Source organism: Pristiophorus japonicus, chromosome 8 (genome assembly GCF_044704955.1).
Source record: "Pristiophorus japonicus isolate sPriJap1 chromosome 8, sPriJap1.hap1, whole genome shotgun sequence".
NCBI lineage: Eukaryota > Metazoa > Chordata > Chondrichthyes > Pristiophoridae > Pristiophorus > Pristiophorus japonicus.
This window is the reverse complement of record NC_091984.1, coordinates 176,524,641-176,550,363: the sequence shown is the minus strand read 5'-3', so window position 1 is coordinate 176,550,363 and position 25,723 is coordinate 176,524,641. Positions and strand designations below refer to the sequence as shown.

Genomic DNA, 25,723 nt, shown 5'->3' with positions numbered 1-25,723 from the left:
CTCCTCTCTCCCCCCCTCACTCTCCTCTCTCCCCCCCTCACTCTCCTCTCTCCCCCCCTCACTCTCCTCTCTCCCCCCTCACTCTCCTCTCTCTCCCCCCTCACTCTCCTCTCTTCCCCCCTCACTCTCCTATCATTCCCCCCCCAATTCCCCCCCCACCTCACTCTCCTCTCATTCCCCCCCCACCTCACTCTCCTCTCATTCCCCCCCCACCTCACTCTCCTCTCATTCCCCCCCACCTCACTCTCCTCTCATTCCCCCCCACCTCACTCTCCTCTCATTCCCCCCCCACCTCACTCTCCTCTCATTCCCCCCCCACCTCACTCTCCTCTCATTCCCCCCCCACCTCACTCTCCTCTCCTCCCCCCCCACCTCACTCTCCTCTCCTCCCCCCCCACCTCACTCTCCTCTCCTCCCCCCCCACCTCACTCTCCTCTCCTCCCCCCCACCTCACTCTCCTCTCTTCCCCCCCCACCTCACTCTCCTCTCCTCCCCCCCCCACCTCACTCTCCTCTCCTCCCCCCCCACCTCACTCTCCTCTCCTCCCCCCCCACCTCACTCTCCTCTCCTCCCCCCCACCTCACTCTCCTCTCCTCCCCCCCACCTCACTCTCCTCCCCCCCACCTCACTCTCCTCTCCTCCCCCCCACCTCACTCTCCTCTCCTCCCCCCCACCTCACTCTCCTCTCCTCCCCCCCCTCACTCTCCTCTCCTCCCCCCCCTCACTCTCCTCTCCTCTCCTCTCCCCCCCACCTCACTCTCCTCTCCTCCCCATCTCACTCTCCTCTTCCCCCCCACCTCACTCTCCTCTTCCCCCCCACCTCACTCTCCTCTTCCCCCCCACCTCACTCTCCTCTTCCCCCCCACCTCACTCTCCTCTCCTCCCCCCCACCTCACTCTCCTCTTCTCCCCCCACCTCACTCTCCTCTTCCCCCCCAACCTCACTCTCCTCTTCCCCCCAACCTCACTCTCCTCTTCCCCCCAACCTCACTCTCCTCTTTCCCCCCACCTCACTCTCCTCTTCCCCCCCCCCAACTCACTCTCCTCTTCCCCCCCCACCTCACTCTCCTCTTCCCCCCCCACCTCACTCTCCTCTTCCCCCCCACCTCACTCTCCTCTTCCCCCCCACCTCACTCTCCTCTTCCCCCCCTCTCCTCCTCCTCCCCTCTCCCCTCCTCACCTCCTTCCTCCCTCCCTCCTTCCTTCCCCCACCCCTCGCTGTCAGAAACACAGAGACACACTGACAGACAGAGAGAGAGAGACACTGGGAGGGGCCCGTCCCAGCATGCTGTTGGAGGGCTCCCGGTGCTGCAGTCAGTGAGTAGAAACTTAATTTTTAATTTATTGATTTTTTAATTATTTTTTTAATTTTTAATTTTTTTGGATTGATTTATTGGTTGATTTATTGATTTATTTATCATTTATTATTGATGATGGCTCTTTATTTGTAAAAGTGATGTGTTTCATGTTTGTAAACCCCCATTCCCCCCCATCTCTCGTTCCTTTAAGCCTGATTTCTAAGTTTCTAAGGTTTTTCTGAGCGGACAAAAATCTACACTTACTCCATTCTAAGTTAGTTTGGAGTAAGTTTTCGCTGCCTAAACTTTCAAAACAGGTCTAAGTGGCTGGACACGCCCCCTTTTGAAAAAAATATCTGGTCTAAAATGAAACTGTTCTAACTCACTAGAACTGGAGCAAACTAAATGCTGAGAATTGCAATTTCTATGATACTCCATTCTAAACTAGTTGCCCCCAAAAAATAGGAGCAACTCAGGCTGAAACTTGACCCCATATAGTGGAAACTTCCGATGTAATCGTAGGCTGGAATTACACCATCCCCCCTGCCCACTGTAAAACCGTGGCAGCACCACCTCTGGCAGGAGGGTGTAGTTACAGTGATGAGTTTACTGAGCACTTTCTAACATACACCCTCCCTCTCCCAGTGGCATTGCTGAGTACACATTAACTAGTGTTCCACTCTTACCAGGTGAAATGAGAGTCTTCCCTGTACACGTAAAATGTTCCATCCCGATACTGAACGCGATGGTGGTCTGAAGGTACTTGCAGTCTTGGCTGATTGTAGCGATGAAGTGCCTGGTAATGTACTCATACAGCCTCCAGCCATCACTACCTGGAACAGCAGCCAATAAAAAGCCAGAGCTCAATGGACAGGAATAGTGAACAAAATCCATTCACATCTGTCCAATATATCAGCCAAATCACCTGCACCTCTGATATAAGCACAATCGTTATAGAAATTTACTCTGAATCTAAACCTTTCCATCAAATTACTGAAAAATCATTTCTTCTAAAGTTATCTGTACTTTTAATTTCTTCAACAAAATGATTTTGAAAAGGATACAATGGAGCTGTTATGGAATCATATTTATGCCAGTGAATCATAAACTGCCACAGACTGAATAAGTGAAATTTAATTACGATTTCATGAGGCTCTTTGATTTTCACTGATATTTTGGAGATTGCATTCTACAATAACATCCATTCACAATTATGTCCTGGAGTTCAGACTGTGTGTGTGCACAGACACAGGCATCGTCTGCGTATTGTACCTCGACGACAGGGGATGAGGTTGGACCTGGCCTGGAGACAGCGCAGGTTGAACAGGTTCCCACTGTTTCTGTAATTTAGTTCCACTCCATCAGGGAGCTAGAAGGACATAGTCGACGTATTTACTGAGGCGTACGAAAGCATGGGCCTTACGTTAAACATCAGTAAGACACAGGTCCTCCAGCAGCCTGTCCTTCCAAGGCCCCTCAGTCATCAAGATCCACGGCGCAGCCCTGGACAACGTGGACCACGTCCCTTATCTCTGGAGCCTCCTATCAACAAAAGCAGGCTTTGATGACGAGATCCAACACCGCCTCCAGTCCACCAGTGCAGCCTTCGGTCGCCTGAGGAAAAGAGTATTTGAAGACCAGGCCCGCAAAACTGTCACCAAGCTCATGGTCTACAGGGCCATAGTAATACCCACCCTCCTGTATAGCTCAGAAACATGGACCATGTACATTAGACACCTCAAGTCGCTGGAGAAATACCACCAATGATGTCTCCGCAAGATCCTACAAATCCCCTGGGAGGACAGACGCACCAACATTAGCGTCGTCGTCCAGGTCAACATCCCCAGCATTGAAGCACTGACCACACTTGATCAGCTCCGCTGGGCAGGCCACATAGTTCGCATGCCAGACACGAGACTCCCAAAGCAGGCGCTCTACTCGAAACTCGTCCACGGCAAACGAGCCAAAGGTGGGCAGCGGAAACGTTACAAGGACGCCCTCAAAACCTCCCTGATAAAGCGCGACATCCCCACTGACACGTGGGAGTCCCTGGCCAAAGACCGCCCTAAGTGGAGGAAGTGCATCCGGGAGGGTGTTGAGCTCCTCGAGTCTCGTCGCCAAAAGCATGCAGAAATCAAGCAGAAGGAGCGTGCGGCAAACCAGACTCCCCGCCCTTTCCTTCAACTACTGTCTGCCCCACCTGTGACAGAGACTGTGGTTCTCGTATTGGACTGTACAGCCATCTAAGAACTCATGCTAAGAGTGGAAGCAAGTCTTCCTTGATTCCGAGGGTGGTGGTGGTGGCGGCGGCGGAGGCGGAGACGGTGACGATGACGATGATTCACAATTAGGCTTATTTAGTTTTGGGTGATTTGGAAATAAAATTTTTTTTTTTTAAATTATGTGGCATTTTCTTTCTGGTGTTTTGGGATCAAATTCCATAATTTCATCAATTTTCCTGTAATCAGGCCTTGCACATTTATTGACCATCTAAAGGCTACTAAGCATCTGCTACACGGAGACACACATCTGGAAGTGTTGTGAAATGAAATAAAAGGACAGAGGCACCTGTTCAACCCGTACCTACCAGCAACCCCTTGTTACGAGTATACTAAACTTTAAAAGTGCTGCTTGGGAGCAACCTATGACGGGCATTGTTGTGTAGACATGGTACCATGAGGGCTTTACTTCACTGACCTGAATGGGGGTGGGAAGGTGATCAGCCAAGTGACCAAACCTTCATCAAAGAGCCTAGAAAATGAGTTTCAGTGAGTGATCCAACCAAAAGGTTCTCACCTGTACCCTTTCCAGCACAAATCACTGGAAAACAACCAGGAGTGGGACGTTTTGCTGTTTATTTGCCTTCCAAGCGCCGAAGACAACTGCAACTTGCACCCGTCACCACCTCAGCTATCAACTAACTTAGCAGAGCCCAGGGATCGAGCCTGGGTTTTTCCGCATAGCTCACTTCCACACCAGAGAACGCAATTACCAGTTCAGCTGTAGGTAAGTTCTAACCTGGGTATGCCCTCCTTTTTCTGCCAATTTTCACCCCTCCTCCTGACCTGAATTCACAAGATTAGAAGATAATTACAGAATGAAGATGATCATTTAGTCGATCTTAATTCAACTGTCCATAGAGATCCTAAACTCACCGCAATATCCAACTGCGTTTTAAATGATTTCAGGGTTTTCAGGCCTTCACTGCTCTATCTGGGAGTCTATATCACAGACTGTGTGAAGAATTTCTTGAAGGCAATCCAAAATTGTCTATTATCTTGAACCTGTGTCTTTTTGGCATAATCTTGCAATATAAAGTAATATTCTGTATATACACAAATGAACACCACATCCAACAATGATGCATTTCTGTTCTTCACTGTGAACAATTAAGATACTTTTACACAACACAACACGTCAAGAATGGAAAATACTAATGGATATCAGAGTCCTGCAGCAGACAGACTGTTGCCAGAATCCAAAACACTCAATGGCCTGGATTATGCGGTCAGCGGCGAAGTGACCTCGAAGAAAGCTGCCCACAATGATCTTGCGATCTCCGTGGCGTCGATTTCATCTTTCCCGATGTAAATTTAATTCTGCCGTTACCTATAGGGGATCTCCAACGTCCAACAGTGATGTAATCAAGCAGGCTAAGCAGCCAATCACATTGAAGAATTCTCTCAGACAGCAAACCAAGAAGAAAAATGCACAAATCATTCACTTTTTAATTATTTTACAGAGAGCAAAATAAAGATTGGGCATACACATGGGGATTAGGGAGAATCTGATGTATCAAAAACTTCAAAAAATATGTTTTTATTGCATTAAAAACCTATGGTATTTTTATCATAATGGAGAAATTTGACATTCCACAAATATAAAATTATTTTTCAGGGCCAGAGAGGTTGTTCAGCAGTAGTTTTGACTTAGTAGGCCATTAAAAACCTAGTTACACCTCATCCAATAGGCGTAACTTTTTCAGGGGTTTTTACATCGAGATATGAGCATAAAAAATGGAAGGTCACGTCAATTCAAGTGATTTCTAAAGATTTCCGTCTGCAGGGACTTCAACAGCGCAACCTGTGGAGGAGTGGGGAATCACTAACAGCAAATTCTGGATTTCTGCTTTTAACTGCGCATTTGTGGACACCAGAAGTTGATGTCAGTTTCACAGGGTAATGACGGCGAACGTTGATAATTTCACTGTCATTACAACCGCAAAATCTCTCATAACTATTTCAATATGAACATGCAGCACATTCATCTACTTTTAACACAAAACACAGTTCAGTGTCATAACTGATCTGTTATAAGGTTGTATTACCCTCCAATAATGCTACAAGATATATCTAGGCTAGGTGCTTATCATGTGTTTTTGGCTTGTGACGTTGCACAAGGACGGTTTTGACATATGAAAAACAAAGTGTTTACAGCTAAAATGGCCACCTTTCAGCCCACTGGTGCCATTATATTACATCACTTCATCCACCGATCCAATCTTCGTTTGAATGACAACATAGTTTCTGTCTCAGCCAGTAACCCTGGAAGTGAAGTCCAGAACCCCCCAACTCTGAAGTTTCTCCTGCCCTCTGTTCTAAATCTTACATCTAATCTTGTATCTATGGCCCTTTGTTGTTGACCCTTTAATTACTGGAAACAGTCTGCTTCTGTCTACTCTGACCCATTCTTTCATAATTTTAAACACACTATTTTATTATCCTGCAATCTGTATTGTTCTAACAAAAAAAAAAGCACAATTTTTCATATTTACATTTCCTTATACTAGGCAGCATCCTAGTGAATCTGCACTATACCCTTTCTAAAGCCTCAATATCCTCTCTAAAGCATGGAGCCCAATACTGCAAACAGTACTCTAACTGAGGTCTTATACAAGCTCATCATTACCTCTTGGCTTTTATATTCTATGCCTCTTGAACAGAATTCTTTTGCCTTCTTTTTTTATACAGCCCTATCAACCTAAGTGTCTGTCTTTAATGTCTTGTGAACCTGTACCCAAAAATGGCTGTGCTCTTCTGCAGCACTGGGCCGACTTCCATTCCGCAAGATCCTACAAATCCCCTGGGAGGACAAACGCACCAACATTAGCATCCTCCACCAGGCCAACATCCCCAGCATTGAAGCACTGACCACACTTGATCAGCTCTGCTGGGCAGACCACATCGTTCGTATGCCAGACACGAGACTCCCAAAGCAGGCGCTCTACTCGGAACTCCTTCACGGCAAACGAGCCAAAGGTGGGCAGAGGAAACGTTACAGGGACACCCTCAAAGCCTCCCTCATAAAGTGCAACATCCCCACTGACACCCGAGAGACCCTGGCCATAGACCGCCCTAAGTGGAAGAAGTGCATCCGGGAGGACGCTGAGCACCTCGAGTCTCATTGCCGAGAGCATGCAGAAATCAAGCGCAGGCAGCGGAAAGAGCGTGTGACAAACCTATCTCACCCACCCCTTCCCTCAACGACTATCTGTCCCACCTGTGACAGGGACTGTGGTTCTCGTATTGGATTGTTCAGCCATCCAAGGACTCATTTTAAGAGTGGAAGCAAGTCTTCCTCGATTCCGAGGGATTGCCTATGATGATGATGATGACTTCCATTCAGAGTATAATTACTGTAGCTATTTGTATTTAACCAAAATACATCACCTTACACTTAGTAACATTGGCGTCGCTTTTAACCCCTTTTGCCCAGCAAGAATGGTGGTGGTGGTGGTGGTGGTGGTGGGAGGGAAATTAAGATCAGCCGAGTCGACTTGCCAGCCTGAGGATGCACTGTTCCCACCTGGTGACATCTTATATCCACCGACTTTGAAGTCAGCCGAGGCTCCTGTTGCACGCAAGTGAGGGCCGAATTTAAATTCCAATCGGTACTGCGACGGGATTTTCACAACAACTAACAACTCAGTGGGCGACCTGGCCGATGCAGCAGAGTAGCCAGAAGAGGCCAAGTGAAGAATCCGAATCTGTGGGAGCCAGGAGGTGCAGGAATAAATCCTTGGATCTCTCTTGCCTTGGCCTTCCCCACAGCGTTATTTGTTTGTGACTGTAGCCCCCGTACCCTTAGGACCCCTGCGGATTTTTTAATGGTTTTAACCTCTATTTATCCATGGCACCCTAAAACTACTAATAGTTTCCTTACATTTTTAATAGAATATTTTTTATTTTATATATATGCAATCTCTTTTAAAGCATCCCATTGTGTGCCTATTTCTCCTTTCATTTTACCTCAGTTCGCTCGCTCCTCATCTTTCTAAAATCTGCCCTAATCCAATCTGGTATTCTAGTTTTCGTATTGACTTTTTCCCTTTCTCGTTGAATTTCAAATCTTATTTTGTGATCACTACGTCCAAGGTGTTCACACACATTTAGCTCATCTACCTGACCTATTTCATTACTCATACCAGATCTAGCAATGCCCCCAACCTTGTAAGCATATTAACATAAGAGCATAAGAAGTAGGAGCAGGAGTAGGCCATTTGGCCCCTCGAGCCTGCTCCGCCATTCAGTAAGATCATGGCTGATCTGATCATGGACTCAGCTCCACTTCCCTGCCCGCTCCCCATAAACCTTTACTCCCTTATCGCTCAAAAATCTGTCTATCTCCGCCTTAAATATATTCAATGACCCAGCCTCCACAGCTCTCTGGGGCAGAAAATTCCATAGATTTACAACCCTCTCAGAGAAGAAATTGCTCCTTATCTCAGTTTTAAATGGGCTGTCCCTTATTCTGAGACTATATCTCTTAGTTTTAGTTTCCCCTATGAGTGGAAATATCCTCTCTGCATCCACCTTGTCGAGTCCCCTCATTATCTTATAAGTTTCCATAAAATCACCTCTCATTCTTCTGAACTCCAATGAGTATAGGCCCAACCTACTCAACCTATCTTCATAAGTCAATCTCCTCATCTCCGGAATCAACCGAGTGAACCTTCTCTGAACAGCCCCCATTGCAAGTATATCCTTCCTTAAATACGGAGACCAAAACTGTATGCAGTACTTTAGGTGTGGCCTCACCAATAATCTGTACAGTTGTAGCAGGACTTCTCTGCTTTTATACTCCATCCCCCTTGCAATAAAGGCCAATATTCCATTTGCCTTCCTGATTACTTGCTGTACCTGCATACTAACTTTTTGTGTTTCAGGCACAAGGAACCCCCAGGTCCCTCTGTACTGAAGCACTTCACAATATTTTTCCATTTAAATACTGCTTGAGGAAGGAGTCCTGCACACAGAGGGAATTCCATTCCCGCTTCTTCATTTATTAGCGCCCTGTCCCAATCGATTAAATGGATAATTAAAATCTCCTAGAACAGTAATTTTGTTGTTCCTATTCATCATTCTAATCTGACTACAGATTTCCTCTCCATTTCCTTCCCACAATTCCTTATCCAACACACACATTTCACACACTTTCCAACAGGAGACCCCTGGTAACAATCAGGAGCAGGAACTGCAGCAAATTCTTCCTCCCAACTTGGCCAATGTTAGCATCCATCATCATTCTAGCTAACTCAGCACAATATCTATTATCATACAAATTGACATTTCCTGTTGCTGTCTGTGACCCGCTGATTTCACAACAGCAGTAGCTGATGCAGAACAAACAGGTGCTGAGAGAAAGTAAAAGAAAGTGCTATTACAACCAAAGCATGTTTCAATATTTGCCAACTCCTGGAATGTCAACAAAGCAGGACTAATCAGTGTGTGTGGCGGGGACGGGTGGGGGTAGAAAGGGGCTATTTTTAGAGATTTCACTTCTTTTACCGACTGTAAGAGACCTTCAGCTAGGGGCAGAGATACAACAGTTCTAGCAGTACATCTTGTAACAAGAATCAAAATAAACCATGTGGGCCATTTGGTGCTTCATTTTCTACAGAACAGCAACTTGCCCGAGTTACTTAATCTCGGAGTGCCCATGTGTTTTTATATCATGAGCCACTTAGCTTCAAACCAGAGAGCCTCATTGGCTGCAAATCAACATTCCCATTAATTGGTGTAGATCTGGTACTGCGATTTAGGATTTATCCACCAATGAGGCCACAGCATTAGGAGCAGCCCTTTTCAAACTTCCAGGCCCATGAAATTCAACTCTGGAGAATCTCACGAATAAGATCGATTCACAAACAATTCACGAATAAGCAAAAATATTATTGGGCTTTGTAGGCCGTAGTTTGGATACTTATGCCATGATAAAGCTATTAAAGGCTTGTACCTAATTCAGCTTCTGTAGCAGAACGCATCGGGGTGATGGGAGGATGGTCGCCAACGTCTTGACCCTTCCGAGGACGACTGATGCCTTCAGCGAGTAATGCCTTCACCTACAAAAAAATATTTAACCCTCCATGATTGCCAGAGAAAAGATTTCCCCGTTTCCTCAATTAGTTTCCTGTCAATTTCATTTGGTAAATTGATAAAAATTGCAATAAATGGCACAACCAATAATAAATTGGTGTACGGCTGTCTTGGTGAGCTGGTAGAGTGGAGGGCAGAGAAAAGGACAGTGTTGAGGCAGAATGGGAGCAGCGAAGAGACAGAGAGATCTACTTTGACTTTTGGGGGACTGACCGACAGAGCATGCTGATCAGTCGTCCATTCCGGCAACACAAACAGTCCCCAGTCATTGAGGTCCAGGCCTCATTTAAACAAGGCTGGCGAGTGGCAGACACACTCACCCCTCTTGCTCCCTGATCCACAGACACACTTGCCCCCCTCTTGCTCCCTGATCTACAGACCCCGAGTTTACAATCTGCAAATAAGCAGCTACCCTATGCCTTCCTGAAAAATTTACAAAATGTCATTTTTTTTTTAAAAACACTTTTCAATACAACAAATAACAGAATACCTGAAAAAATCTGTGCCAGCAGTACTTCTGCTGAGAATTAAAACATCAAAAACTGAAGTAATCCCTCCACCCTTACTCTTTAAACGAAGGTTACTCATTTACCAACCGTGTCACTCCAGTATGGGTTGTTCGCCTGCTGTCGGAGGGCTCCTTTGAGGTCGAAGTTTTCTGGGTATTGGGTGGTCTCTGTTCGAGGGTAGCTGATGTACCCCTGGGTGTAGAGTTTCTCAGCTATTTGCATGGTATGCTGTGGGCCCATCCCTGCTCAGACAGTTGAAGGGGAAGAGTTAATCAACTACAAGTATCCTTGATGAGCCCCAGCGCCAACACCAGCAAACAACACACCATCAGCCTTCTCCTCATCAACCTGATGCTCCACAGTGGAGGGCGGGGGAGGGTGCGGGGGTGAGCACAGGGCTGCACCACGCCAGAAGCGATATCCCCAACATGGTATACAGGCAGAGGATAAGCTTCCTGGACATGACTGAGCAGCAGTGCTTCAGGAGACTCAGGCTATCGCGCCAGTTCGTTGCAGACATTTGAGGCTTGCTGGAACAAGACCTGCTGCCGAGAGGACCTGTGGACATGCCTCATCAGTGGCTGTTAAAAGTCACCACTGCCCTCAACTTCTTCGCCTCAGGCTTCTTCCAGGGATCTGCAGCAGACATTTGCAGGAGCTTGCAGTCGGCCGCCCACAGATGCATCACCCAGGTAAACGATGTCACGTTTGACAAGTGTAAGAAAGGTGGAAATCTTCATTTCTGAGTCGCCCTACTAACTAGCTGGACTAAATGAAATAAGTATTACTAGTTATAGTTTTAAGGTTGTATTGTTATGATTGTGTAACTGATATGCAATGCACAATGATGCTTGAACAATCATGCTTTTAAAACTAGTGTAGTATGCCCTGGGTAGAAGCAGTTAGATTTTAAATGCAGGTGTTGGGCCTACCGTGACTAAAATTTTCAAAGTGCTTCTCAGCAAACTTATTAATAAAAACAGACAGCTTGTCTGTTGGAACACAACTAGCAAGGTCATATCATACGTGGCTGCCACTGTGTGAAATGTTCTGATATCTGCAGGGAATTAACAACATAGGCAAACGGCAAAGACACTGTATCTCTACCTATGGAGACATGTTGCATTTGTGTTGCCATAACTACCCCAGATATGAGTCTTGGTGGCCAAAAACAGATGATGTCAGGGTGTCACGAGATAAGGACCTGACCGGGGCAGGTGGGATCATTAGGTATGTGGCATTCCTGTAATTGGATGGGGTTGCATATCAATGATTGGGTTAACTGGTCCCCATAGGCTTTGCAGGAAAGAAGTCGTATAAGAAGGGGTCTCTCAAAACACTTGGGTTGTAGAGGCATTTGGCAAGGAGCTTGGGAACATCCACCAGACGAGCCGAGTAGGGTTTCGGTTTGGCAGAGGACCCACATGCATCACCCCGGGCCACATGTATCACCCCTAGAGGCCAGGAGTGACGGGGGATTACCCGTGGAGATTGTGTCCTCTATCCAGGCCCAACAGGTAATATAAACCTTGATTGCGCCTTGTTTAACCATTGATCAGATGCTGTAATGTATCAAGTCTCACTTTCACTGAATAAAATATAATTATTGTCACCAATACGGGTCAAGACGAATCTTTCGGAACTTAGGAGTGAAAGGGTTAATTGGCACAGACCCAGAAACTCAACACAAGTCAGCCAATTGTGACAATTTTGTCACTGATGAAGCCAGAGTTACTGAGCGGGTGCTCGGCTTTGCGGCTCTGACTGGCTTCCGACAGGTGTAGGTCGTCACTGACTGCACACGTGTGGCCATCAAGGCAACCCCACATCCCCCAGGAGTGTTTGTGAACCGCAAGGGCTTCCACTCCCTCAATGTGCAGCTTATCTGTAATCATAAAAAGATCATGCTTGTGTGCGGCAGATTCCCTGGCAGCTGCCATGACTCTTTCGTGCTGCGCTGGTCCACCCTCCCTCAGCTCTTCGCACCTCCAAGCAGACTTACCAGCTGGCTGCTTGGAAACGAGGGCTATCCACTGAAGACGTGGCTCATGACACCCTTGAGGAGGCCAAGTACTGAGACCCAGGAGTGTTATAATGAGAGCCACATATCCACCAGAGTATCATAGAGCAAGCAATCGGGATGCTGAAGATGCGCTTCAGATGCCCTGACAGTTCTGGAGGAGCCCTTCAGTACGCACCAGCCAGGGTCTCCAGAATCATCAGTTGCTGCGCGCTGCACAACATAGCGCAGCAGCAAGGACTGGAGCTTCAGAAGGAGCAAGGCGCAGAGTGCACAGCCTCTTCAGAGGAGGAGGAACAGGTGGAAGGCGAGGAAGGGAAGGAACCAGACGTGGAGATGGCACTAGCAACGGCACACATTGCTGCCCGGGAGCCCCGGTATGGCCTCATAATGGCCAGATTTACTTAACTTGCTCCAGTGCACCCATATGACTGCCACATGCTGTACTAAGTCCACCCCGCAACCCCCCCCGCCCCCCCGCCCCCCCACAATACCATAAAGCCCTACAATGATCAAAGCCATTCCTCTAACCCAAAACCCCATTGCTCGAGGTTATGTAATGTATCACCATTCACTCCAAGTGACAAGGCCACTTCCCAGGTTTGAGACAAAAATGGACAAGACCGGAAAGTGGTGCAAAGAAATGAATTTATCGGTGTCATAAATATAACTGAAACTGGGTAACATTTTTTCACACACCAATGTGCATGCCTTCATGTGTCTACGATCGTGTCATTTTTCTTTTCCAAGTGATCTACGAGGTGCAATCCCTGTGGCTTCAGCAGAGGTAGAGGCAGGCTGCTCACTTTCCTGCTGCGACTGCTTAGACACTTTTGGCGTACATCCTCTGGGTTTTGGAGCCTGTGAGGCTACCGCCAAAGACTACTCCTCCTGTAACTGTGCAGTGGCAGACTCTGCCATCGGGATCCGAGGAAGCATGTGGGGCTCTGACTGAGGGGGAAGCAATGGGGGAGAAGTGGGAGCACTTGGAGAAGAGCCCCCACTTCCATGTCACCTCTCATCATCATCCCTCTCATGGGCCTTCCGCACTTCTCTGCTAGCAAGGAACTGGAGAGTACCTTGCTGCATAGCAGTGGGCCGATGAATGCCCAATTCTATGCTTATATCCCTCCTCGAGATGAAGTCTTTGGACATTTGCCATCTGTTGTCCACAGCAAGCACGTTCTCATGTGACTGGCACACTTGCTGCTCCATGGCCATACTTTCCATGGACCAGCACTAAGTCACCGTTGTCGGCGAGATGTCGGTACTCATGTTGGAGATGGACTCTTCCATTCTCTGCACAGTCGCACACATCGCGGCTGCAAAAGCTGCCAGAGCCTCCTGCAATTGTTGCTGCCCCTCCAAGATCACCCTATTTCTCGATGGCCCCAGAGGTTCAGCATCTGCATGCAGCTCAGCAGAGCTTGGACCATCCTGCACCCTCCGGCGAGGAGTTTCCACTGCTGTCCCAGTCAACACCATCTGTTCTTGCGCACTTGTGATGTGAGAGACACCAGGTGTTAACACTACTCCATCTCACACAGGACCCACCGAGGTGGGCATTTCTGCTGGTGCTGGATGTGCTTGGGTCTGCTGCCGGTGCACCTTCAGAGAATGGAGTGTCCTCTGAGGAGTTGTCTTCCTCCTCCTGCTAGACAATGGGCTGGGGGGGGGGGGGTGGGGAGGTGCAGGGGGCACTTGATGGACCTGTAGGAGAGTAAAGAGATGAATTAGAAGTGTTATATTAAGAATGGGCAACGTTACCATTATGCACATGATGACATTTCAATGGCTGCTGACATCAGTCACCATATGAGTGACTATTACATGCCATGTGGCTGTATGAGATGTAATTCTGTCACCAGGTTGCTGGGAGGTCCCTCTCTCTTCATCTCCTACCATAAGCAGCTCTTCTATTTCAGAGATCTCTAGGGTTTCCTCCTCTGATAGAGTCAATTGAGTGAAGACTGGAGGGCCACCTCCGATTCTCTGCATCTCTCTATTGGACTCTCTTTCCCTGCTAGGAGGGAAAGAAGAGAACTTTGAGCGAGAGTGATGGAATGAGTGTAAGGAATGGATGGGTTACATCTGTAGAGGGTGACTGAGGGAGTGGCATGACATTGCCAAATGGCCTCCTTCTGTGGTGTTACTTGCTATGATTGTATTAGCATGGTTAGTCAGATGGGGATGTGAGCAGGTACATAAACAGAGAGGGATGGGTGGACCTGCAAGGTAGGGTGGTGTGAGGAATGATGTGCAGGTGTAGGCTTGGGAAGGCAGAGTGATGGGATTGGGATGACAGGCACATCAGGATGTAAACGAGTGTGGCATTGCACTCACCTTTCCTGACCTCATGAGACCATTGAATCTTTTCCAGCACTGGATCCACGGCCTCCTGACCACATCCCTGATGCTGAACTCCTCTGTGATCTCCAACAAAGCCCTTTGTGTGTCTTTGGGTGGTCTTTTGCGTCTAGGGAAGAGGACTGCCCCGCGTGCTCTTACTGCCTGCACCAGAACATCGAGGGAGGCATCGTTAAATCTTGGTGCAGCCCTCTGCCTTTGTCTCTCCACGACCCAAACTTTTATCAGCTCTATAACGCTACTCAGACCTCTGAAAATCATCTTCAACACTCCTACAGCAACCTTCAAATGAGATGTGTAAATATCGGTGCTGGAAACGAGTCATCGATGACGTCATCAGACCTCTCCATTTAATTCGGCAAGGAAATGTGCCTGACTGGTCTAATTGGGGCCATTAAATAAAAGTTGAATTGAAGAACGCGCTGTTCTGTTCCCGACCCGCACACCGCAACCCGGCTCCAAGGTAAAGATTCCAGCCTTCGATTTTACATAGCTGAAGGAACCCAACTCATCCCCGAGCAATGATCAGCAAGTGTTGTGAATAATACACAGCGTACCCAGGGCAGAGCTGGCTACACGCAACATCTCCACAGTGTTCAAAGCCTGCGGCCTCTGCTTCACCTTCTCTTTTTTACTCACGGACTCCACCTGTAACAAAAATGAAAAATATAATCAGGGCGCAAGCTACTTCCAGAGTCAAGGACGAGAGCTCCTGTCATCAGTTAGCAGGTTTCTTTCACAAGTAGCTACATGCATCAGGGAGTGGCATCTATTTATATGAATCAGAAGTTCCAGAGTTGACAGCGTAAGAGAACCTGCGTAACCTAGGATCGATGCAAGGGCTGGAGGGCTTGCTGTTTGTGCAAGGGCTCTCAGTGAGGTATGCCTATACTGCAGTTTTACATTGGTCTGTCAACTAGCACTAAGGCACCTTCGCTTCTGCAGGTTGTAGAATCCAGCACCTACTAGTTTTATTTTGGAACTAAAATCCTCCTCTTCTCCATCTTCACTTCTTCTACCTCTCTCTCTCCAATTCCCACTCTCCATCCCCCCACCTTCATCGACTTCTCCCTCCCTCCCACTACCCCTCTCTTTCTCTCCACCATCCTCGCTAGCTCCCTCACCTCTCCCCCAGCTCCCTTCACCTCCCTCCGCCCTCTCTCAACTCCTTCACCTCTGTCCACTCTCCCCCTCTCTGCCACTTAAGGGATTGCAGACCCCATTCTTGTTTTCTACTCAGGAGATGACAGACCCCTATCTCTCGATGTATTTAGGGGACTATTTTCTTTCTATATACTCAATTATCTTTCATTCTCAGTATGATCTTATTGAATGGCGGAGCAGGCTTGAGGGGCCAAATGGCCTATTCCTGCTCCTATTTCTTATGTTGTGTCTCTCTTGCTGGCAAGGCCAGCATTTATTGCCAATCCTTAGTCACTGCGAAGGTGGTGGGCATACTTCTTGAACCGCTGCAGTCCGTGTTTGTAACAGTTTTAATATAACGGAGTGGCTTTTTAGGCCACTTTAGAAGGCAGTTAAGTGACTGGAATCACATATAGGTCAGAATAGATAAGGATGGCAGGCTTCTTTCCCGAAAGGACATTAAATGAAACCATTGTGCTTTCAAGACACTCCAACAGCTTCATGGTCACTTTTACTGATGCTAGCTTTTTACATCCAGATTTCTTGAACTGAATTCAAATTCCCAAACTGCCATGGTGGGATATGAACTCTCATTCTCTGGATTATTTGTCTAGGCCTCTAGATTACTGATCCAGTAACATAGCCACTGCATTACCGTACCCAGTATGTTAGAGCCATATGCTCTCTCGCTCCCCTCCCAAGAGATAGTCCCTGTGCTCTCACAGGGGTTGTAAGATCTATGCTTACTCCCTTGCTTACCTTTGTTTCTCTTGTGGATTTTGTCATATTCAGGTACATCTGAGCAACTTCGCGGTCAAATACTCTGACTCTGTCCCAATCCAGAATCATGGAATCTCCTGCACAATTACTGATCTGGAGTAAAACAGAGATGAGAGTGGAACAACATTTACATTGTTAGTTTGCACCTTAGTTTCCGACATTACAACAGTAACTACACTTCAAAAAGTACTTCATTGGCTGTAAAGCGCTTTGGGACGCAAGGTGGTCATGAAAGGCGCGATATAAATGCAAGTCTTTCTTTTCTTTCTTTATAGAGCTGTTTATCACCCAGAATCTCATTACTTTCAATATTGAGCACTATAACGGAAACATTACAACAATAATACCAGCAACAGCAGCCCAAGCAGGGCATCAGTCAGTACATGCTTCAGTACACACTGGAGGAGGTTAAAATGTTGACATTTTCTTTTTAAATAATTCTGCACAATCTGACGTCCATTAGTTACCAGGGGAATGCTTGAGAATTGAGAAGGCTTGACAGTAATCTATAGGAGTGAATTAGTAATAGCAAGATGGTGAATTAGAGTGTGTCTGCAGTAATGAGTAAGTCAGTCTGCATATATGCAAATAGGTATCCAAGGTATTCTGCAGCTGGTGGGAAGAGCATTGAAGTGAGCGAGGGATCATTGATGATTCTATGATTGAATTATACTTGTAACACTCCAGTTAGAGATTCAGAGAGTCTGACATGCCAAACACAGTAAAACAGAAACTGCTCATATTTATAAAATTAGGAAGTGGTAAATACACTTTAGAATCCCACTCTTTTAAAATATGTTTTTCCTTCTAAGCATCAATCATTCTAACCTGAACACTCTCCCTTCACCCTAATCTGCACAGTGTAAAATCAAGACTAATCACACAGTCTCCTAATCAAATTCCATCTTTCCCTAGCCCTCCAAACTATGGAACTCCCTTATCTCCGCACCCCCCCCCCCCCCTCAATATTTCCTCATACAATCCTCAGGCTTTTAAAACCAAAGCTTGGCATCAGTTAATCACTACTTCCTGAATACTTTGTTTTCTTCTTTATCCTTTTCAGTCTTGGTGTTGCCTTGTACCAGGACACTTAGTTCTTCACTTACATTCTCAGTTTAAAAAAGTGACTTGATTCTTTCAAATGTCACAACCGGAAAGAATAACCAACTGGACAAGGCCATTAGCAGAGGACGCCAATTTTACCACAGAGCCACTTGGACTCAATATAGTTGCAGACTTTGTGCTACAATGAGGTTAAACAGCTGGCTCACTCCGCTTTGTACCCAACTCTGACTCACATTTCATTAGAGGTCCTGCCCACACACACAGTTCTCAGCCCCTTTTAGTCACACTGAATTTTACATACATGGCAGTTTCATATACAGTTTCATGGTTCTCTATGCCCTTTTAATTAGTCTGTTGCAATGTATGCACCTGTGAGTATGAAAAACACAAAAAAAAAGGGCACCTGAAAAGTTTTTGGAGTGTCCTTCCCCCCCCCCCCCCTTTAATGAGGGGGCACTTGGATTAACTGTTTATTTATTTGCAACAAAAGAGTTGCAGAGTGTTCCCATAGTATAGTGGTTATAGCACTTGTATAATTTGCCTCTCGGTGCCCTAAAAAAAAACACAAAACCCCCACAAAAAAAACTAAAAAAGACACTTGAAAAATATTTGGGGTGTCTCCCCCTTTAATAAGGGGGCACTTGAGTTAATGTTTATTTTGTTTTGCAACAAAAGAGTTGTAGAGTGTTCCCATAGTATAGTGGTTATCATGTTCATCTAACATGCAAAAGGTCCCCAGTTCGAAACCAGGTGGAAACATTTAAACAAAATAGTTGTAGAGCTATTGAAGGTGTCCCTGGAGATGGAGCACGCGGTGTCCACCGGTACGCTCGTAGCCTTCCGCAAGAGGTGGGCGGCAGAGGGACTGGAGTACATCATCACCCCCGGCAACCAAATTTTAATTTGATTTTATATGTTTTAAAGTTTAATTTGTTTTATTGTGCCGGGTTTTAGTGTCCCCTCCCTTTTAGCCAGGGGGCACTCTTATAATTTGTGGTTTTAGTGCCCAAAAAAAAAATCACAAAAAAACCCAAAAAAGACTGGAGTGTTTCCCCCCCCTTTAATCAGGGGGCACTTGATTTAACGTTTATTTTTGTTCACAACAAAAAGAGTTGTAGAGTGTTCCCATAGTATAGTGGTCATCACGTTCGTCTAATGTGCGAAAGGTCCCTGGTTCGAAACCAGCCGGAAACATTTAAACAAAATAGTTGTAGAGCTATTGAAGGTGCCCCTGGAGATGGAGCACGCGGTATCCACCGGTACGCTCGCAGCCTTCCATGAGAGGTGGGCGCCAGGGGGACTGGAGTGCATCATCACCCCCGGCAACCAAATTTTAATTTGATTTCATGTCTAAAGTTTAATTTGTTTAAGTTGTCGGTTTTAGTGCCTCCCCCTTTTAGCCAGGGGGCACTTGTATAATTTGTGTTTCTGGTGCCCTCAAAAAAAAAACAAGGGTGCACTTGTTTTAATAATTATGTTTTACGGATTACAACAAAATAGTTGTAGAGCTATTGAAGGTGTCCTTGGAGATGGAGCACGTGGTGTCCACCGGTACGCTCGCGGCCTTCCGCGAGAGGTGGGCGCCAGAGGGACTGGAGTGCATCATCACCCCCGGCAACCAAATTTTAATTTGACCGTTTATTGTTAAAAAGTTTTATTGGGTAATTTGTCGGTTTTAGTCCGCTCTTTAATTAAGAAGCACTTGATTTGTTTTGTACTAAAATAGTTGTAGAGCTATTGAGTTGGGAGAGGCTTAGCCAGTCATGTGATGTACAAGACTCAATAAAGCCCCAGCCCGTTGGATTCAGGGGATCCACGATGAGGCAGGTGGTTGTGAGCCTGGTGAATGAACTGGTAATGTGTAGTTAAACCTTTGCTAATAAACCAACTACTTCTCAAGAGCAATGTGTTGCTATGAATTCTTAAGTAAAGAATCCATGAAGCAAATATCTGTCTACCAGGCAATATACATGAGAGGGGAAAACCAACAAATGAATGGGTTTGTTTTGAGCCTGGTTCCTAGCAGTGAAAGATAATTCTCTGCAACATCGCACCCATCAGCTAGCAGAAGGTTGGTGCTCTGATACACTGCACCTAACAGAAAACATAAAAACTGCACCCAACAGCAAAACATAAAAACAGATAGTAAAAGCTTTTACAGATATATAAAATGGAAAAGAGTGACTAAAGTAAATGTTGGTCCCTTCGAAGATGAGAAGGGGGATTTAATAATGGGAAATGTGGAAATGGCTGAGACTTTAAACAATTATTTTGCTTCGGTCTTCACGGTGGAAGACACAAAAACCATGCCAAAAATTGCTGGTCATAGGAATGTGGGAAGGGGGGACCTTGAGACAATCACTATCACTATCACTCAGGGGGTAGTGCTAATGGGACTCAAGGTAGACAAGTCCCATGGTCCTGATGAAATGCATCCCAGGGTATTAAAAGAGATGGCGGAAGTTATAGCAGATGCATTCGTTATAATCTACCAAAATTCTCTGGACTCTGGGGAGGTACAAGCGGATTGGAAAGCAGCTAATGTAACGCCTCTGTTTAAAAAAGGGGGCAGACAAAAGGCAGGTAATATAGGCCGGTTAGTTTAACATCTGTAGTGGGGAAAATGCTTGAAACTATCATTAAGGAAGAAATAGCGGGACATCTAGATAGGAATAGTGCAATCAAACAGACGCAGCATGGATTCATGAAGGGGAAATCATGTTTAACTAATTTACTGGAATTCTTTGAGGATATAACGAGCATGGTGGATAGAGGTGTACCGATGGATGTGGTGTATTTAGATTTCCAAAAGGCATTCGATAAGGTGCCACACAAAAGGTTACTGCAGAAGATAAAGGTACGCAGAGTCAGAGGAAATGTATTAGCATGGATAGAGAATTGGCTGGCTAACAGAAAGCAGAGAGTCGAGATAAACGGGTCCTTTTCTGGTTAGAAATCGGTGGTTAGTGGTGTGCCACAGGGATCGGTGCTGGGACCACAACTGTTTACAATATACATAGATGACCTGGAAAAGGGGACAGAGTGTAGTGTAACAAAATTTGCAGATGACACAAAGATTAGTGGGAAAGCGGGTTGTATCGAGGACAGAGAGAGGCTGCAAAGAGATTTAGATAGATTAAGCGAATGGGCTAAGGTTTGGCAGATGGAATACAATGTCGGAAAGTGTGAGGTCATCCACCTTGGGGAAAAAAAACAGTAAAAGGGAATATTATTTGAATGGGGAGAAATTACAACATGCTGAGGTGCAGAGGGACCTGGGGGTCCTTGTGCATGAATCCCAAAAAGTTAGTTTGCAGGTGCAGCAGGTAATCAGGAAGGCGAATGGAATGTTGGCCTTCATTGCGAGAGGGATGGAGTACAAAAGCAGGGAGGTCCTGCTGCAACTGTATAGGGTATTGGTAAGGCCGCATCTGGAGTACTGCGTGCAGTTTTGGTCACCTTACTTAAGGAAGGATATACTGGCTTTGGAGGGGGTACAGAGACGATTCACTAGGCTGATTCCGGAGATGAGGGGGTTACCTTATGATGATAGATTGAGTAGACTGGATCTTTACTCGTTGGAGTTCAGAAGGATGAGGAGTGATCTTATAGAAACATTTAAAATAATGAAAGGGATAGACAAGATAGAGGCGGAGAGGTTGTTTCCACTGGTCGGGGAGACTAGAACTAGGGGGCACAGCCTCAAAATACGGGGGAGCCAATTTAAAACCGAGTTGAGAAGGAATTTCTTCTCCCAGAGGGTTGTGAATCTGTGGAATTCTCTGCCCAAGGAAGCAGTTGAGGCTAGCTCTTTGAATGTATTCAAGTCACAGATAGATAGATTTTTAACCAATAAGGGAATTAAGGGTTATGGGGAGCGGGCGGGTAAGTGGAGCTGAGTCCACGGCCAGGTCAGCCATGATCTTATTGAATGGCGGAGCAGGCTCGAGGAGCTAGATGGCCTACTCCTGTTCCTAATTCTTATGTTCTTATGTAGAAGGGCGCTCCAAGACACTGTGCCCAGCAACTAGCAGACGAACAGTGCTTCCAGCAGCCAGTAGAGTGAGGGTGCTCTGATTATGCTACACCAGCGGAACGACAATGCTCCGACTTTTTGCACATGGTGGCCAGCGAGAAGAGGTTGCTCCAATACACTGCACCCAGCAGTCCATTGAAGAAAGTTGTGTGACACCTCACATCTAGAAGCTGGTGGAAAGAGGGTACTCCAACATGTCACATCCTGACAATTGCTAGTGCATTATCACTTAAAGGAGAAGGTAACTCTATGGGTCAGCACTATGAATGATAAATTGCTGAAGGTAAGTCCCAGCTATTCCCTAAACATGGCAAAATCGTAGCAGTGGACATACCGCACATATAACCCAAACTGTCTCCCCGAGTGAATGGGAACATTTCTTTGTTTCCCAAAGCTCTGAAAACATAATTATTCTCATTCAGAAATTATTAGAAAAATACACAATGTCTTGAGTGGATCAAAGTTTGTACCATCCATAGTATTAATTTTAGAGCTACCTCCTCTTTAAATACACCGGGATTACTCAGAGTTCAGGAAACTTCAGCACGAACCTTTGCCTGCAGGACCCAGTAAGCCTCAGGCTTGAAAGACTGGATCTTGTCATGCCTCTCTACACAGAAGCCGAGAGTGGGTGTCTGGCAGGGTCCAAATGAGATGAGGGAACTGTCCAAATTCCCGTATTTACCCTGGAAGTACTTGGTCTGAAACCTGAAAAAGAACATAGTGGTAGAACCATAGGTCACTCTACACTGGGAAATAATAGGTTTCTGACCTTGTAAGGGCTTATTATTCTTCAAGCACATTCCACATACCTGTAAGGCACATCACCAACAAGAGGCTCTGTACAAACAATATCCTTAAGACTTATTTTTACATATGATGTCTTCCATGAATGCTTTCCCTCACACTCAAAATAAAGGCTTCTCCCAAAGACCCCCAGTTTTCTTTTCAATGGAAAAGCTAATGAGTAATTTGTGCATTTTACCCACTGGGCACTAGTTTTAACAATTAACAGCAATACATGCTACCTTTCCAAATGGGACAGTGCGTGGCCAGAAGGCCACGTGCACAGTCAAGAGAGGATGCTTCCATTTGAAGGAGGAGGTCTGCAGAAGGGAAATAATCTATCTGAACAACTCGGCCATTCCTCCAGTTAGAGAGAAATGGACTTTGAGAATAGACAAAACACCCAAGGGGTTAACATTCTGTCTAATAATTGCAGACCAAAAGAATAAAAGTATAAAGCGAACACTACTTTATAATCCCATCTACTTTTAGATAAAATTAAAAGAAATACGATGTCACTCCACCGCACTCCTTACAAACTACGAAATACACAAGACCTCTTTAAAAGAGATGGCTAGTGCTTAGCCAGGTTATAAGGATTGCTCCAAGTGGGTCTTCAAATTAACATTTGAGTGTAGTCAAGGGCATGGTTAATAACCAGCTTGGGTAGCTTTTAACATTCCTTAAAAGTCTTCTCATTGGTCAATGGTAATAACAGCATACATGCCAATGAGAATTTTAAAGTTCTCTGTTTGAAAACTGGAACCTCAAAAGTACATCATCCATTGAATATGAACAACTTCTGGCTTTGCAATTAAATTTCATTACATTAAGGAAGTCTAAGGCACACCTCGCATCCACACAGTGATATCCAAAGTCATCATCATAGGCAGTCCCTCGAAATCGAGGCAGTCTTGCTTCCACTCTAAAAGTGAGTTCTCAGGTGACTGTACAGTCCAATACGGGAATTACAGTCTCTGTCACAGGTGAGACAGACAGTCGTTGAAGGAAAGGGTGGGTGGGGAGTCTGGTTTGCCACACGCTCCTTCCATTGCCCGTGCTTGCTTTCTGCATGCTCTCGGCGACGAGATTCGAGTGCTCAGCGCCCTCCCAGATGCTCTTCCTCCACTTAGGACGGTCTCTGGCCAGGGACTCCCAGGTTCGGTGGGGATGTTGCATTTTTATCAAGGAGGCTTTGAGGGTGTCCTTGAAACGTTTCCTCTGCCCACCTGGGGCTCACTTGCCGTGTAGGAGTTCCGAGTAGAGCGCTTGCTTTGGGAGTCTTGCGTCAGGCATGTGAACAAAGTACGGAGTGATGGGTCAAAAAGGCCTCAATTTCAATCTCTTCCAAGATATGAAGTTGACACTTAACAAGAAACCTCTCTATCTGAAAGCAAAGCAAAGCAACAACCAGATGGTCTACCTTGTAGAATCTTCCTCAGTCTTCAAATTATATACGTCCTCCATACACCATAGGAGTAAAACTTGGCTTTACTGGTTAGCACATACGTAAAATATCATGATGTAGATGGGGATTTTATGCAAGGTTTCCTACTTCCATGTGCTACAAGGCCTTAAGACCTGCTTTATTACACCAGTTTATTTTGACTTGAAGCTAAACTGAAATCGACTTTAAAAAAAACCAAAACACCCAAGCTCCTGGGTTGGGTTGAATCATTTTGTGCAGAAAATACCCAATCATCCAAATAATGAAGAAGAACCTGCAAGTTAGGCAGTAGGGCCTGCTGATTTTAATGACTGTCGATAATTGCAGTGATCCTCGGGCGAACGTATTTGCTCAGCGGGCTTGGTGCCATGCCATCCAAGCCTGGTCTGACCGTCACAGCTAGATTTGTTGACTCAGTACACCCATGAATTTGAAGTCATGGTCAGAGAGCTCAGGATTAACGCCCACATGGTAAACTTTCAATACTAGGATAGAACATGTAATCATATGTGCTGCATCTGCGATTGGGGTACTGTACATGGTTTCTACCCAATCTACAATTGGGGTATGCAAGAAAGGAATCCAGTACCTGTATTTAGTATGCTTTGGGAAAATATGCCAATTTGGACAGCAAAAATTGCTGGGTTTATTTACAACTATAATCTACCAATGCAGCAGTTTTTAGCTCATGGTCTTTTCTCTGTAACTTAACTCAATTAATACATTTTGTGACACGCAGGTTGTAAGGATTCATTGTGCTGGTGGACATCATACCCGTGACCAGACCCCGTACACTGAATTCTCGACAAGACAGTAATTAGAAAGAACATCTCCACATTAAAGAATACTGTATAGGGCCAAAAGGGGGGAAGGGGTTGAATAATTATACTAAAAATGCAGCGAAACACAATATAAGAAAAGCCAAGCCCCCAGTCAAGCAGAACTCTCGGAGTGATTTGTGATGCCAATGCCACTGAAAGGAGGAAGATTGATTACCTTTGCATCCTAGGCACAGATGAGTGTTTGAGGTTGTACTGTGTAATTGGTGGTAGCATTTATGTTATAGTGTATTGATTGCAATTGGTAGAAACACTTAAGTTTAAGTAGGTTAATAAAACTATCGAGTCCAGTGGCCGGATTCTACTTTTAAAATCGATACCGAGTGGACAAGCAAGATTAAACCACACTACAGGGGAATTAAACAAAGGTTGTGTCAAATCTGTGACTGGGATACCATACAAGGGATACACTGAATTTGTGACTGGGGAAACTATACAAGGGTTACACTGAATTTGTGACTGGGAACTATACCAGGGATACACTGAATCTGTGACTGGGGAAACTATACAAGGAACACACTGAATCTGTGACTGGGGAAACTATACAAGGAACACACTGAATCTGTGACTGGGGAAACTATACAAGGAACACACTGAATCTGTGACTGGGGAACTATACCAGGGATATACTGAATCTGTGACTGGGGAACTACAGAAGGGATACACTGAATTTGTGACTGGGGAACTATAGAAGGGATACACTGAATCTGTGACTGGGGAACCATACAAGGGATACACTGAATCTGTGATTGGGGAATCATGCAAGGGTTCCATTGAATGCACAACTGGATAGTATACAAAAATCCTGTTAGAATCATAGAATGGTTACAGTACAGGAGCTTGTACCGGCTCTCTGCAAGAGCACTTCAGCTAGTCCCACCTCCCACCCTTAACTCCCAGCGGACCCTCTACACTTTGGAAGCAGGTCCTGATAATTAAGCTGAATGGGTCATGCAATTTGCTCTGTGATTGATTCGAAGGCATCTTGCCAAGAAAAGGATGCTATAATTTCAGTTAATTTCTGAAATCTTCCTCCCAAGAGGTTGGTACACATTTAGA

The 25,723-nt window shown here is 45.7% G+C and overlaps 1 protein-coding gene across 1 annotated transcript in view; it reads right to left on the bottom strand.

The window, feature by feature from the left end:
• Positions 1–1,903: 1,903 nt before the first annotated feature.
• The window catches only part of top3b (DNA topoisomerase III beta), a 40,922-nt gene continuing 17,102 nt past the window's right edge, over positions 1,904–25,723 (bottom strand). Inside the window, exons 6-11 of the mRNA XM_070888317.1 lie at positions 22,144–22,300; positions 16,471–16,584; positions 15,126–15,216; positions 10,269–10,423; positions 9,533–9,638; positions 1,904–2,130 (exon numbers count right to left, since the gene is read on the bottom strand). Coding sequence (XP_070744418.1) covers positions 1,904–2,130; positions 9,533–9,638; positions 10,269–10,423; positions 15,126–15,216; positions 16,471–16,584; positions 22,144–22,300 — 850 coding nt within the window. The remainder of the gene's footprint in view (positions 2,131–9,532; positions 9,639–10,268; positions 10,424–15,125; positions 15,217–16,470; positions 16,585–22,143; positions 22,301–25,723) is intronic.